The 16,288-nt window shown below is 49.3% G+C and overlaps 1 protein-coding gene across 5 annotated transcripts in view; it reads right to left on the bottom strand.

Annotated features, from left to right (window-relative positions):
• Window positions 1–13,394: 13,394 nt before the first annotated feature.
• The window catches only part of TLK1 (tousled like kinase 1), a 656,881-nt gene continuing 653,987 nt past the window's right edge, over window positions 13,395–16,288 (bottom strand). For all 5 annotated transcript variants that reach the window (XM_078681584.1, XM_078681580.1, XM_078681585.1 and 2 more), the window contains one exon: window positions 13,395–15,218. In XM_078681584.1, coding sequence (XP_078537710.1) covers window positions 15,042–15,218 — 177 coding nt within the window. In that variant the 3' untranslated portion in view covers window positions 13,395–15,041. The remainder of the gene's footprint in view (window positions 15,219–16,288) is intronic.

Here is a 16,288-nt window from a genome sequence, read left to right as displayed (position 1 = left end):
CTGCTCGAGGTCCTCTTGTGACTCCTGTGCTTGAAGCCTGTGGGTCCTCTTGAGGATCGTCTTTAGTTCCAGTGGGCTCCGGTTTGCTCGGGCCTGCTCTGACTCCTGCACTTGGTGAGACCCATGGACCTTGCTGGTCCTGACACTGCCCCTTCTTCGTTTCCACGTCTGTTGCTGCTGCCAAGTCTTGCTGGTGCTACCGCCAGACACAGACGCCCTGGTTCTCTACTTCAGACCTGGGACAGCTTGTGAACAGCTCTTGGTCTTCCACAGCATCGCCTGGTCATCACAGCTGCAGCAACAAGGTCACTGTCAACTCTCCTGCATCTTTTGTCATCAGTGGTCATAGGTCTGCCGTGCCTCCTGGTCACTAATGTATGGCATACGCTCTCTCCCCTCTGCTTGCAGGTACTCCTTTTTAAGAATCCACCCTTGTATTCCACCAGACTCTTTCCCCTTCCTCGCCAGCAGCATCTTCACTGAAGTCCTTCTTTGTGATCTATAGAGCGGTTTCCAACATCACTGTGCACCTTTGCACCAGACTCTCTAGTGTAGGTATCCTAGTTCCTGGGGTATCCACAGGTGGGCTGACTCTCCAAACTTCCCATCTTCCATGGGGTTTCTTCAGTGTCCTCTGAGAAGGGCCCACTTGAACACTGTAACCAAGACTTTTGGCTTGCATTGAATATGTGCCTGTGTTTCCACTCTGAACACAGCCTCTGTGGGGTTCCCGAGTACTTAACTTGGGTAGTTCCTTGGGTCCCCAGCTCTTCTAAGTCTTCTGGGTCAAGTCTCTACTTCGGTCACAGTTCACATTCCACTTTTAGTATATGTTCTGGTCTCCCCCTAGAGACCACTGTGTATTTGTGCTACTTACCTGTTCTCCTTGTAAAATATTGTTTGTATTATGTTTATATTGCAGGATGTGAGATATACCAACAAGTTAGTGTGTATAATAAATGAACAAGTTACTTACCTTCGGTAACACATTACCTGGTAGAGACTATATAGCTGCAGATTACTTACATTTGAATTTCAGAGGCTGCATCTGGAAACTTTTGCTGAGCAGTACACCTTGCGTTCGCCGCCGGGAGGCACCATTCGGCTCTGTGTGACAGCGTCAGTAATCACGTACTTTTCATTTGTTCCACGCCAGAAGCGCAGAGCCACGAAGTAACTGAAGCAGTCGTGAGCAAAACTAGGGCCCTGAAAGGTGGAGTAATCCTAGCCCTACAATATTAGTCCACAAAGCGGGAGGCATGGAAGGGTCTGTAAGGAATCTGCAGCTAGATCGTCTCTCTACCAGATAATGCGTTACCGAAGACAAGTAACTTGTTCATCTGACAGAGACTTGTAGCTGCAATTTCCTTACCTTTGAATTAGATACCCAAGCCATACTATCCCGGCAATGGGCTGCGGAGCAATACCTTAAACTAGAAAGTCCTGCAGGACCGAGCGGGCAAAGTGCCTGTCTCTACGGACCGGACAGTCCAAGGAGTAGTGTTTTGCAAACAGGTGCAATGATGCCCACTTTGCTGCCCGAGAGATGTCGGACTGGGACACCCCCAATCCAAGGCCGTAGTCGCAGCCTTTCCTCTGGTGGAATGGGCCATTAATCACTCAGGGGGCTGCTTCTTTTCTGGGGCATAGCAGATCTTAATGCAGAGAACGGCCCAGCGAGAGATGATCCTTTTCTGCACTGCCCTTCCATTCTTTGCTCCCACGTACCACACAAAGAGGTAGTTGTCCACCCGGAACTCTTTTGTGCGGTTAAGGTAGAACGACAATGCTCTTTCTGGGTCCAGTCGGTGGAGAGGCTCCTCTTCTTTAGAGGGATGAGGGGGAGCAAAGAAGGTGGGCAATGTGATGGATTGACCCAGATGGAATGGAGTCAGAATTTTTGGCAAAAAGGAAGCCCAGGTGCAAAGCACCACTTATCCGGAAAGGACATTAGATAGGGAGGCGAGCAAGCTAGCGCCTGCAACTTGCTCACCCTCCGGGCCGATGTAATTGCCACTAAGAAGGTTGCCTTGATGGTCAACGGCTGGAGGAGACCATTATGTAAAGGGTCAAAGGGAGCACACGTCAGGTAGGTGAGGACCAAATTAAGGTCCCACTGTGGCATAACAAAGGGAATGGGTGGAAACAAGTGAGCCAGCCCTTTTAGAAATCTAAGTACAATAGGAGACTTGAATAGAGAGGGTTGGTCATACAGCCGCAAAAAATCAGAAAGAGCAGAGAAATAACCTGTGAGTTCCCAAGGCAAAGCCCAGTTGGGCAAGGGTTAGAATTAATAGAAGGACAGTAGAAAGAGAACCAGAAAGACGGTCAATAGACCTTTCTGTACAGTATAATACAAATTTCGTCCAACGGCAAGCGTATAGTGTCTTAGTGGAGGGATGTCTGGCCGCCAAAATAATGTTACATACTTCGGGCGGAAGGTCAAGAGTCATCCGCCGGTCAATCTCCACACATGGAGGCTCAAAGTTGACAGGTTCGGGTTAAGGACTCTTCCCAGGAGCTGCAACAGAAGATCCTCCCGATGGGGCATCCAGATCGGAGGGTTGAGGCTCATCTTCAGATACCAGACTCTCCTTGCCCAGTACAGAGCCACAAGGATGAGTTGGGCCCGGTCACTCCTGATCAGTACCCTTTGGCAGGAGTGGTATGGGTGGAAAGGCGCACATCAGGCCTGAGCTCTACTCACGATGAAAGGAGTCGCTGAGCGGTAGCCATCTTGGAAACTCTAGCACGCAGTATTGCTGACATTGCAAGTTCTCTTCAGAGGCGGAGAAATCTAACCAAGGATCTCTCCACTGATGAAAGACCTTGCAACACCTCCAACTGGAGATGCCATTCGTGATCCACTAGGCATCAACAGCTGAGTTAGTCCACCCTGGCGTTCAGAGAACCTGCCAGGTGATGAACCACCGGGTTATGCCATGCTGTTCCAGCAATGTCCAGAGACGCAGAGCCTCTCGACAAAGGGTCTAAGACCCCATCCTGTCTTGCTTGTTGCCGTACCACATGGCGGTGGCGTTGTTAGTGAACACCTGCCCCTTGACAGAGGGAAGAAATGCTTTCAACACCAATCGAATCGCTTGAAGCTCCAACAAATTTATGTGGAGCTCCGACTCCGCCAGAGACCAGTGTCCCTTGATCTCCACCTCTCCCAGATGGCCGCCCCATTCTAGAAGTGACACATCCATCATGGCTAAGCTCTGGTTGGGGGAAGGGAGAGGGGTCTGCCGTTGACCCAACTGTGGTTCGTCAACCACCACTGCAGATCTCTCGAAGTTCCTTCTTAGATCTGGACCATGTTGGTGAGATTTCCTTGATGCTGTGAACACTAGAACTTCAGGTCTCACTGCAGACCCCTTCACCAACAGGATGCAGGAGGCCAGGAGGCTCAACAGCCTCAGAGTCAATCTCTCCAAAATCCAGGATAGAGGCTGAAACATTGGAATCATAACCTGAATATCCTTGACTCGCTGCTGGGGAGGAGAGGCCTGAACTGCACTGTGTTCAGAACCGCTCCGATGAAAGTGAGCTTCTGAGAAGGAGTCAGGTGTGACTTTGGCACGTTTATAGAGAGGCTCAGCGAATGCAGGAGGTCCGCTGTAGTCGGTAGGAAGTCTGTGGTAGGGTAAGACCAACACCCCTAATCTACGTAGATAAGCTGCGACTAGCGGCATCACTTTGGTGAACACCCGAGGGGCACTGGTAAGGCCGAAGGGGAGCACAGTAAACTGAATGTGCTTGCGGCTTACCTTGAACGGTAGGTAACGCATGTGGCCCGGCAGGATGGGCATGTACATATTCTGCAGGTTCACCGTAACCATCCAGTCTTCTTGTTCCAGGGCAGACAAGACCTGAGCTAGAGTGAGCATCTTGAACCGTTTCTTGCGAGAGAGCGAGAGAGAGAGAGAGAGAGAGATTGACGGTCCGAAGATCTAAAATGTGCCGCAACCCTTTGTTTTTCTTTGGAATCAGAAAGTAGGGGGAGTAATAGCCACGGCCTACTTTTGGCCAAGAGAGCTGAAACTTCCTCCTGGAGCAATTTCAGATGATCCTCCGTCAGCAGTTCCTGATTTGGTCAAATGGGAGGAGAAAAAGAAAGGAAAGAGAGAGAATAGCCCTCCTGAATGATCTGCAAGACCCACTTTTCTAGTGTTATGGACCTCCAGCGAGAGGTGATGGATTCTCTTGCCAACTGGAGTGGTACTGTCTTGCAGATTAAGATTAGGAGTGCTTGGAGGCTGGGGCTGCCAAGGGCAGATGACTTCTGACTTCCATTCCTAGGTCGTCCACATCTCTGCAGGGCTTGCGAAGTCTGCACAGGACGGTGACAGGGATAAGGCTGACGCGGTTGGAAACCCCTTCTGTTACCAAATCAATCAAAACATTTGTAGAGCGTGCTACTCACATGTGAGGCTCTCAAGGCGCTGAAGGGGGTGGGGGATGACGCAGCTAGTGATGGAACAGCCAGGTTTTGAGAAGTCTCCTGAAGGTCAGCAGGTCCTGGGTCTGTCACAGGTGGATGGGGAGGGTGTTCCATGTCTTGGCAGCGAGGTGGGAGAAGGACCTGCTGCCGGTGGTTGTTCGGCAGATGCGTGAAATGGTGGCTAGGGCGAGGTCAGCAGAGCAAAGCTGACGGTTCGGGGTATAGAAGGTGAGTCGTTTGTTGAGGTAGGCTGGTCCGGCGTTGGAGAGCTTTGTGAGCGTGGGTGAGGAGCTTGAAGGTGATCCTTTTGTTGATCGGGAGCCAGTGCAGGTCTCAGGTGGGCGGTGATGTGGCTGTGGCGAGGGATTCCGAGGATGAGGTTTGCAGAGGTGTTTTGTATGCGCTGGGAGTCGTTTTTGGAGTTTGGCCGTGGTTCCTGCACAGAGGGCGTTGCCGTAGTCCAGCCTGCTGCTGACAAGGGCTTAGGTGACCGTCCTTCTGGTTTCGGGGGGGATCCATCTGTAGATCTTGCGGCGCACGCAGAGGGTGTTAAAGCAGGAGGAAACAGCGTTGACTTGCTGGATCATAGAGAGCGTTGAGTCCTGGATGAATCACAGGTTGCGTGCGTGGTTGGTGGGTATTGGGGCAGCTCCCAACGTGGTCGGCCACCAGGAGTCATCCCATGCGCAGGGGTGGGGCCGAGGATGAAGACCTCTGTTTTGTCAGAGTTCAGTTTCAGAGGGCTGGTCTTCATCCACTCTGCGACAGCCTTCATTCCCTCGTGAAGGTTGGATTGGGCGGTGGCTGGGTCCTTGGTGAGAGAGGATCAGCTGGGTGTCATCCGCGTATGAGATGATGTTGAGGTGGTGCACTCGGACGATGTCATCGAGCGGTGCCATGTAGATGTTGAAAAGGGTCGTGCTGAGGGATGATCCTTGGGGTATGCCGCAGGTGATCGTGGAGGCTTCGGATCGAAATGGGGGAGGCAGAGACTCTGGGTTCTGCCGGTGAGGAAAGAGGTGATCCAGTTCAGGGTTTTGTCACGGATCCCTGCATCGTGGAGGCGTGTGCGCAGGGTGTGGTGGCAGATGGCGGCGAGGGGTCTAGGAGGATGAGGGCTGCTGTTTCGCTGTTGTCCAGCAGGGACCTGATGTCATCTGTGGCAGCGATGAGGGCAGTTTCTGTGCCGCGGTTGCTGCAGGAACTGGATTGGGAGGACTCCAGGATGTTGTTCTCCTCCAGGAAGTGGGTCAGTTGTCGGTTTGCGGTCTTCTCAATTTCGGCGTGTTTCCAGCTCTCCGGGAAGGTGGCGGATTCGAAGGAGCTGTTGACGATCTTTCGGAGTTGGGGTGCGATGGTGGAGCTTGCTTTGTTGAAGATGTGGTTGGGGCAAGGGTCGGAGGGTGAGCCGAGTGGATGTGTTCATGATTTTGATGGTGTCTTCGTCGTTGACGTTGTTCCAGGAGAACAGGAGGTCGTTGATGTCTGGGTGTAGAAGCTGTTGTGGATGTCTGATCTTGCGTGGAAGAAAGTGGCCAGGGAGTTGCAGAGTTCTTGCGAGGGAGGGATGTCGGAGCTGGAGTTGGGGAGGCAAATTCTTTCACGCTGCTAAAGAGCTCTTTGCTGTTGTGTGCGTTTTTGTCGATGCGTTCCTTAAAGAAGGTCCTTTTAGCAGATCGGATGATTTGGTGGTGCTTGCGTCTGGAGTCCTTGAGGGTTGTGTGGTTGTCTGGTGTCTGTTCTTGGTGCAACTGCTCCTCGAGTCTCCGGCAGGGTTGCATGGAAGCCTGGAGGTCGGCGTTGAACCAGATGGCTCGTGTCGGTATGCCTGTTTGAGGGTTTACTGAGCAGGTGCAGTTGTCAATCCATTGTCTGAAGTTGTGGGCCGCTGCGTTGGTGTTAGTGGGCTCGGATAGAGGGTCTTCGGCGAGGGAGGTGAGGAGCTGGTCTCTGGTGACTTTGTTCCAGCTGCGGTGTGGGATTTGTTGCGGTTGGCTGTGCGCGGTGTGTTTCTCGTAGAAGAAGTGGATGCAGTGGTGGTCGGTCCAGTGGAGTTTGGTGGTGTGGCTGAAGGTGACGTGATTGCTGGCGGAGAAGATGGGGTCAAGCGTGTGTCCGGCAGAGTGGGTGGGAGTTGTGACTAGCTGTTTGAGTCAGAGGTTGGCGAGGATGTCGATCAGGGTTATAGAGTTGTCATTGGCGTTCTTAAGGTAGAAGTTCAGGTCTCCAAGGAGGATGTAGTCTGGAGGCGAGGGCGTGCGTGCCGACAAGGTCGGCAATAGAGTCGCTGAACTGTGGTCGGGGCCCGGGGGTCTGTAGACAAGGGTTCCTCTGAGGGTGGTGTTGTTAATGACGTGGATCTGGAAGAGTAGATGTTCGGCCATGCTGAGGGAATCTTCGGTGTTGGTCGAAATTCTGATGGTGGTCCTGTGGACGATGGCCATTCCTCCTCCCGGTTTGTTGTTTCGGTCCCTGCGGGTGATCTTGTAACCGTCCGGGATGGCTATGGCTATGTCGGGCGCCGAGGAGGTGTACGTCCAGGCGACTTTCGGGGAGGAAGAATCGAGAAGGTCCCAGAGTTTGAAGGCGTGCTTGTGGACTGAGCGGGTGTTGAGTAGTATGCATCGCAGACTGGTGTGGCCTGCTTTGTTGGGATGGGCAGGACGCCCTTGGCTGGTGTAGCTGCAGTTTCGCAGGTGAAGGGTCCGTGTGTGAGCTTTGGGCGGCCTGGAAGAAGGTGGAGTTTCGGCCGGCGTTGAGTGCGTGGAGGGAGTTGGCGTTGTATCGGCGTCCAGTGTTGTGGCGCTCGCGGGGGCCAGGGGCTCTGGCGCTAGGCACGGACGGGCGCAGACGGGCTTGCCTTCGGTGCGACCGCACAGCAGTCTCCATTAAGTAGGGGCAGGGAGTAGTACAGGAGCAGCTGGGAGGCAGTAGCAGCGTGGGCGGGAAGCAGAGGGCGAAATGGACATAGTGGGACACAGAGGAGTGAGCGGGGGCAAAAACAAATACAACAAGACAAAACCAAAAGAACCAGTTACTTACCTTCGGTAACGCTTTTTCTGGTGGATACAGTATCTGCCTGTTGATTGCTCACCTTGTGAATATCCCCTGTGCCAGCAGCATTAAAAATACTTTCGTAGTTCTCCACGCCGACAAGGATGACGTCACAGAAGCATGGCTCTGCTCGCAGCTCCGCTAATGTCACCGGAGCCATAAGAGAGCCTCGTCGGCGTGATGACGTCAGTTCTGCACTTTTTTCCCATGCCTTCGACGCACACGGAGGGACCGACACAAATATAGACAGCATACATAGTACACAGTATTTAAACCAACACACACAGTGTGAAATCAATACATTAAAGCAAAAAGAATAATACAATTCCATTAAAAGAAACAGATAGAAACTATCACCATTGCTGGTATACAAGGGTGGACAACGGGGAGGCGGGTGGGTCAGCGAGGAACCCACAGGCAGATACTGTATCCACCAGAAAAAGCGTTACCGAAGGGAAGTAACTTGTTCTTCTGATGGACACATCTGCCAGTGGATTCCTCACCTTGTGAATAGAGTCCCACAGCAGTCCCCACTCCCGGAGGAGGGTGTCCACCCTTTTATACCAAAAAGTCCTGTACAGGCAAAGTGACCGTCCCTCTTCACTTCAGAATCTAAGCAGTAATGCTTCGCGAAAGTGTGGAGGAAGGCCCAAGTTGCCGCTGTACAAATGTCCTCCAAATGAACACCTCTAGATAAGGCAGATGTAGAAGACTTTGCCCTGGTAGCGTGAGCTCTTATACCCTCTGGAGGTTCCTTACAGGCCAAAGAGTAACAGATCTTGATGCACAAGATAATCCATCTGGACAGGGTGCGCTTGTGGACCGCTCTGCATTTTCTGCAGCCAATGAAGCCCACGAAAAGCTGGTCATCCACTCGAAAGTCTTTAGTCCTATCAAGGTAAAAACTCACCGCCCTTTTAGGGTCCAAACGGTGAAGTCGCTCCTCCTCCTTGGAAGGATGAGGGGGGAGGAAAGAAGGTAGGAAGGGTAATGGACTGCCCCAGATGGAAGGGAGTTACCACCTTAGGCAGAAAAGCAGCCCTGGGACTCAGTACCATTCTATCAGCGTGAACTATCAAGAACGGGGGTTTCAAACACAGAGCTTGAAGCTCACTTACCCTCCTTGCCGAGGTAATGGCAATAAGAAATACTGTTTTAAAAGACAATAGTCTCAAGGGACACTTGTGCAAGGGTTTAAAGGGAGAACCCATCAAGTAGGTTAAGACAAGATTTAAGTCCCATTGAGGAACAATAAAAGGAGTGGGCGGAAACTTAATGAACCTTAACACAATGGGTGACTTGAACAAAGATGGCTGATCCGGCAAGCAAATGAACGCCGACAAAGCCGATAAATAGCCCTTTACAGTAGCCACAGCAAAGCCCTGCTGGGCTAGAGAGAGCAAACTGAAGGATGTTGGATAAACGAGCCCTCAAAGGGTCAATAGAATTCTACCCACACCAAATGACAAATTTGGACCACCTATAAGAATAGATAGACTTGGTGGAGTGACGCCTGGCAGACAAAATAACGTCCATCACGTCAGGCGAGAGAGAAAAAGAATTCAGGTTGCCCCGTTCAATCTCCAGGCATGAAGGTGTAAGCTCTGGAGGTGGGTGTGTAGAACCTGCCCCAGCGACTGCGAGAGGAGGTCGGCCCTGAGAGGGAGCGGAGGGCACGAAGAGAGGTGGGGAAGATCTGTATACCACACCCCTTCTTGGCCAATCTGGGGCGATCAAAATGACTTGGGCCCGGTCTTGGTGAATCTTCCTCAGAATCAGAGGAATCAAGGGTAAGGGAGGAACACGTAAAGGAATTGTGAGTCCTATCTCAACTGAAACGCGGCCCCCAAAGCTCCCTGCATCAGATACTGGAGACTGCAGAATGACGGGCAGTGAGCGTTCTCGTGAGTGGCAAACAGGTCCACCCGAGGAGTTACCCGAATCCGAAAGACGTGATGAACCACCTCCGGATGAAGCCTCCACTTGTGGTCAGCAGAGAACTGCCGACTGAGACTGTCTGCACGCACAGAACTCCGGCCAGATGATTTGCCATCAGGCAAATCTGATGGTCCTGAACCCAGGTCCAAAGACGCAGAGCCTCTCTGCAGTGTCAATGTGACCCCCACTCCTCCCTGCTTGTTGACATACCACATCGCAGCAGTGTTGTCTGTCAGGACTTGAACCGACTTACCGGGAAGGGAAGGGAGGAAGGCCTGGAGCCTGTGAAGCAACCTTTCCTCTGGAGACCAAAGACCCTTGATCTCTAGGTCCCCCAGATGAGCACCCCGCCCTAAAGTGGATGTACCCGTTATTCACTGTGGCCACCGATGGAGGTAGATGAAAGGGCTTCCCTTGAGACAGATTGCCTTCCACTCTCCAAGACAGATCCGCTGAAGCTTCTCTGGCGATCCTCACAGACTCCCTGAGATCTCCGTTGTGCTGATGCCACTGCCTGCGGAGGCACCACTGGAGCACCCTCATGTGCCAGCGTGCATGATTGACCAACAGAATGCAGGAAGCAAACAGACTGAGCAGGCGAAGGACCTTCAGGACTGGAACGACCGCTCCATTGTAAAACAAGGGAATCATTTCCTGAATGTCGAGAATCATTTGTGGAGTTGAGAATGCTCGACACAGTAGTGTCCAGTACGGCCCCTATGAACAGGATGCGCTGAGAGTGCACCAGTTGAGACTTGGGCATGTTTATCGAGAAACCCAATTTGTACAACAACTGAGTTGTAACCTGAAGATGATAAAGCACCTTCTCTGACGACTCTGCCTTGATCAGCCAGTCGTCCAGATCGGGGATTCCAGTTTTCCCCTATCTCCTGAGATGGGCTGCCATCACCTTGGTGAAGACTCGAGGTGCAGTAGTAAGTCCAAACGGGAGAACCGCAAACTGATAAAGCTGCGACCCTACCGTAAAACGGAGATACTTCTTGTGTGACTTCAGGATCGGGATATGCATCCTGCAAGTCGATCGACACCATCCGGTCTTCCTGTTGCAGCGCCTGAAGAATCTGCGCAAGGGTGAGTATCTTGAACTTCTCCTGCTTGAGAAAAAGATTCAAGATCCTGAGATCCAGGATTGGATGTAACCTGCCATCCTTTTTGGGCATCAGGAAATACCGGGAGTAGCATCCCTGACCCCTTTCCTGCTCCAGAACACCTCTTTCGCACCTTTTTTCAGTAATGTAAGGACTTCCTCCTGCAGAAGAAGGTGGTCCTCCAAACATGACCCTTGGCAAGGAGGGTAATTCGGAGGGAATTCCCGAAAGGGAAGAGCCGTGTCCTTATCTGAATGGCGTTGAGACGTGCCTCTTCTTCTTCTTCTTCTGCTTCTTTGATTTTGAAGCTTGACCCGACGTCGATTTGAACCCGACCTTGATCTTCTTCGACCTCTCTTCTCCTTCCTCATCTTCGCCATGAACAGCTTGGCCTCTCCCTCCTTTAAAGCCTTCGGGTTCATCTTGCGACAGCAAGCGCAACCCTCGACGTCGTGATCCGATGACAGGCACCAAACACAATCTTCGTGGGGATCCTTGATGGACATATGTCCTCCGCACTCCCTACAGGGCTTGAACCGACTTCCTTGACGACAACTTCAAGAAAGAAACAAGAGAAGACTAGAAACAACCAGAAAAGCAATGTAACTACGGAGAGTCCCAAAGAACCGTTAGCGTGGACAGCGCGGAATAAACTGACATCACGCCGACAAGGCTCTTTTATGGCTCCGGTGACGTCAGCGGAGCTGCGAGCGGAGCCATGCTTCTTTGACGTTCCCCTCGTCGGCGTGAAGAGCTACGAAAAATTTCCGAATTTGGCTGGCGCATGGTATATTCACAAGGTGAGGAATTCACTGGCAGATGTATCCATCAGAAACAAACAAATACAATCCAGACAAAACCAAAACAATGTCACAATAAGAGCAGAAATGCGAGGCAGAGGACAGCACGGAGGAGCTGCGTGGGAAGAGTTGATCTCTGTCTGAGAGTCAAGGGTCTAACTCGCGCTCCCTGCAGCGCTCTCCATTTAGTAGGGGCGGGGGAGGGAGGAGCAGCTGGGAGGCGAGAGCAGCGTGGGCGGGAATGGATGTAGGGGGACACAGAGAGGAGTCAGCAGGGGCAAAAACAAATACAATCAAGTCAAAAACAAAAACAAACAAATACAATCTGGACAAAACCAAAACAATATCACAATAACAGCAGAAATGCGAGGGGAGAAAAAACCAGTACCGGTAACAGGCACCCGCAAGGTGCAGACTCAAACCCTGCCTGGCAGGACCGCAGGCAGATGACAGCATGGAGGAGCTGCGGGGGAAGAGCTGATCTCTGGCCGAGGGTCAGGGGTCTAGCCAAGAAAGGGGTGAAAGGTAGACTGGCCATGAGGAGAAGAAATGCCCAAGGATGTGGCCTTAACTCAGGAGTCCTTGAACCCCACTAGGTCAGAATCTGCCTTTTCCCTAAAAAGACCAGTTCCATCAAAGGACATGTCGATCAAATTGGGCTGGACATCGCCCAAGAAGGCAGTCGTGGCCCCTCAAGGCCACTTTCGTGGAAATCGATCTGCCCAGCGAATCAGTAGTATCAAGACACACCGTATGGTGAATTTTGCTGCATCTCTCCTGTCCTTAACTGCTTGGGAGAGCACAGCCTGGGCCTCCTCCGGGACTTGTGGCAGCACTTGTGCAACCATCTCCCAAAGGGAGTGGGAGAAACATCCCAAAAGGAATGCAGTATTCACCAACCGCAATGCCAGGCTGGAGGAAGACCAATCTTTCCAAATGAATCTAGCCTCTTGGATTTCCTATCTTGAGGTGTGGAAGGGAACGGGACCTGGGATGTAGAGGCATGCACCACAAAACTTTCAGGGGTGGGGTGTTGACTAAGGAACTCAGTCGCCCTTCGCAGGGTAATGGCTGCATGCAATTGCCCTACTCACAGGAGCCCCGGTGCTAGGCTTGGACCATGTGCCTAGAAGGATGTCTGTGAGTACCTCATTAAAGGGAAAAAGTGGTTCGGCGGTGAAAGCCCCAGGTTGAAGCACTTCCGCCAGGAGATTAGTCCCGACCTGCACAGAGGGCAGCTCTAGTCCGAGGAACTCAGCTGCCCTTTTAACCACCATGGCATAGGATGCTCCCTCCTCCGTAGCCACAGTTGGCAGAGAGAGCATGCCAGTATCTGGAGAAGTGTCCAGTCCAATGGCTTCCCTAAGTTCCCCATACCAGTTCAACTGTCCTGCAAAGTTGTAGAGTCATTCTGGTGTTCCAAAGGGTTCATAGACCTCTCCCATTCCTCTCCCAAGCCTAACACAGCCTCAAAGTGCTCAAGTGACAACATAGAACCCCTGGGTTCAATCTGCGTTGAACGACGTCGTTCTGACTCATTGTGGTTGGGAAAAGCATGGGGCTGGTGCCGCCGGTGGGCACTGGCGGCACCTACCTCGGGTCTGACGCCGGAAGAGGTTGCGATGGCACGACCAGAGTTGACCAGGTTCAGAGATCGGAACCACGTGGCCCCACTGGCATAGTGGCCGGAACCAATGGCGTCAAACCCAATGGGGCCCCTTCCGACAGTGGGGCCCGAGGGCTCACCAGAGGAATCGGCCAGCTCAAATACGCGTAAAATTCTTTAAATTGTGCGGGGGTCGCTCCCGGAAAGGGAGGGAGGCGTGAAGTCGAACCTGGCTCCGGCTCCGCAGAACCGTGCCTAGAGCATAGGTGCGCCTTATCTCTTTCGTTGTCAGATGACAGCAGAGGTGAAGAGGAAATTCGCTTCGACTTCTACTTGGTAAGTAATCTGCAGCTACCAGTCTATAGCAGATTAAACATTACTTAAGTGTTAAGAACACAAAAGGGAAAGTACCCATGAGACTATGTAAAGAGCTTGAAGCACAATTTAAATTTCAACTGTCATAGTTTATTACTGTTTTGGCTACATTCTCTACATTTCAGCAGCATTTCAAGAGACAATTAATGTATCTTTATGTACAACAACAAAGGAAATAGTCTGCAACATCAGAAACAAGAGCCACAGATAACTGTACAATATTAAATGAACACCTGTGGTAACGTAGTCTCCTTTTCTGCAAAATTAGCAAAATTACTTATATGAATTTAACATCATAAATGTTACAGTGAAAGAAATTATTTATAGAAAAAATGAATTATGGGCAAAACTGTTTCCACCGTACATGGCAGTTAGAAAATGTTTCATGTTTTACAATAACTGGACGAGAGCCACAAAAATATTTCTATTCAGAAACATCCTCTTACTCAGCAGATAGCAAGTTCCAAAACAGAATGGTAATGAACAATTCCGCGGTATACCGTAGCGTAAAAATGCCCTCCAAATTCTGAACTGAAGAAATCGACTTGAACGGTACTGTATATGATAACAGATGTTATGCACGCCTTGATTGTTAATCACCCAATTTAAATATCTCTAACATCACCAACCTGTACTTTTTCAGGTCATTCTGTCTTTTGCAAAAAGACAAAAACAACATTTTGTAGCAGCAATTAAAAGCGCCTTCAAGAAGTTAAGGAAAAGTACAATATCAAATTAGAAAAAAGCAATACTTTAAACATTTGTACAGAAACAAGCTGCTGAAATTTAAAAAATGAAAACGACGTCTGTACAGTATTATACAATTGAGTCAGAAGGGCATTTATCATTATCCTGCATAGGCTATTTTTTTACACGAAACTGCAGTTGGAGCAGACTGATGTCAGTACACCAAGAACACAATCCGGAAACACCAGTTTGAATCTAAAAGCAGCAGTACATTCTTAAAACACTGCAATTGCATTATTACAGTTTAAATAAATTAGTTGGCTCAAAAAATCAATACATGAAAATCTGAAAAATGTATAAGTGTGGAGTAATCTTTTGAAATCTACAACCAATGAAGGAACAAATATGGCTTTCTAGGTCGAACCTGAGGATTGTAAAATTATCGTACAGTTTTTCAAATGCAGCAACTGGAAAGGCAAACTACTACTTACAATTTATCCAAAAAGAGCTAGTAAAACAACATAATCAAACATGTGAACCCCGTTAATATCCTCCTTTGGTTTCAGAACTAACTTCTAAGTGGGGGGTGAGGCTGCCTCTGCCAAGGCAGACAATTTTCCATTTCTTTTTAATTACATCTAACATTCTATCTACATGCTTTTTAAATAATGAAAACTGCCCTTCTTATTAGAACCTACGGTATCAGCTAAACATATTTAATTATTACAAAAAATATTTACAGTGTTCCCCAAAAGTCATCTTGTTAACCATAAACGTAGCCAGCTTTGTGTGTTGCAGGCAACGACATCCTTCAATAATTCATGTTCCAGTCAGAAGGATTAATTAATTCACAGTCCATGATCCACTCTCACATACAAATGACACAACAGAGAAGGACCCTCGGTTTGAACAACACACAACTACAGTATCTTGTAACTTGTTTCATGTAAAAACAGCCAAACGTCTCAAACTAAAGTGTGCAACTGAAAGCTAGTCAAAGACTATTAAGTCAGTGCTGACATGATATTTCAGTATGAAATAATGGTTGAAGCAGGTGGTGCAGGTGATGCAACAATCCCAGTCATATGCAAATTTCCAGATGAATTGGACCTCCTCATGTGAGGTAGAAGATAAGCGTCGTTTGCAAGTTGATGGACATCAAACCGATCTTCTTTGCGGTATGCTAGACAACGTCTTATGAAGGCCTGAAAAAAAGAAAAAAAGGTTTCACGTTGTGATCAACTATTGAAAATAATATTTAAATACTTTTATATTTTAAGGGGTCACCAGATCAAGTGAAACATTCAACTTTTGACATGCCTGGTGAAGAATGTATATTAATTTATCATATGTTTAATGCATGCATAGCAAACAAGGTGCAAGCTTACAGAGGTTAGGAGTGACTGGTTAAGCACACAAATGTGTGTCTGGTTTTCTTAATTTTTTTATGGGTCTATTTTTCAACCATCAATCTTCCCTATCCTTAAGCCTCCTACACATGATTCTACACACCAATTTTTCCCCCTCCCATTTCTACTTAAAAGTTTGGTGATTTAGTTTGACCGACCAGTCCCCTTCCTACACAGATTGCGGTAAAAGGTAAAGAAAGACTAACACACTTTCTTCAGTCCAAATTCTTTTTCTTTTCTTTTTTACACTTGTTTACTGACAATTATTTGTGTTGCTACTACGTTAGGACCGTTTTTCTTTTCTTTTTTGTTTTTCACGGCATATTCTAAATTTTCCACGTGCATGAACCCAAAAGCGCAAAGTATCAGGGAACCAGATAATTTAAACTCAAAACACTAGATATCATGATTAAAATCTGTTAAATCAATTAGGTAAAAAATCAAAATGTTCGAAATTGGCACAGAAAAACTAGTCGAACAAGAAGAGGAAATGGTCTATGTGCTGACTAAAAATGAGCCACTCCCTCATCTGATTGCAAGAATGAACGACTGCACGGACATGGTACACAGGCCGATAGGGATATGCTCTTCTCGAGAAACTAGCACCAGGCTAGGGAGATTTGGAATTGCAGTTGGAAGGGTGTAGAAACTCCTCTCTCTTCCCAACAACTGTGGCTTGTAGCCGAATCACTTCACATTCCTTTAAGTCTCTCCTTTCCTGACGAACTGAGGACAATAATGGAAGTTGACTTCATTAGGCTTTATTAGACCACTGCTGCTTCAGTGTCCCAGAAATGCTCGAGTGCAGTCACAACAAATCTACTTTGTTTCTTGGCATCAGTGAGGACAGGGGTGCCGGGGTTGTA

This window comes from Lissotriton helveticus, chromosome 3_1 (genome assembly GCF_964261635.1).
Source record: "Lissotriton helveticus chromosome 3_1, aLisHel1.1, whole genome shotgun sequence".
Classification (NCBI taxonomy): domain Eukaryota; kingdom Metazoa; phylum Chordata; class Amphibia; order Caudata; family Salamandridae; genus Lissotriton; species Lissotriton helveticus.
The sequence above is the reverse complement of the archived record's forward strand: the minus strand, read 5'-3'. Positions and strand labels throughout refer to the sequence as shown.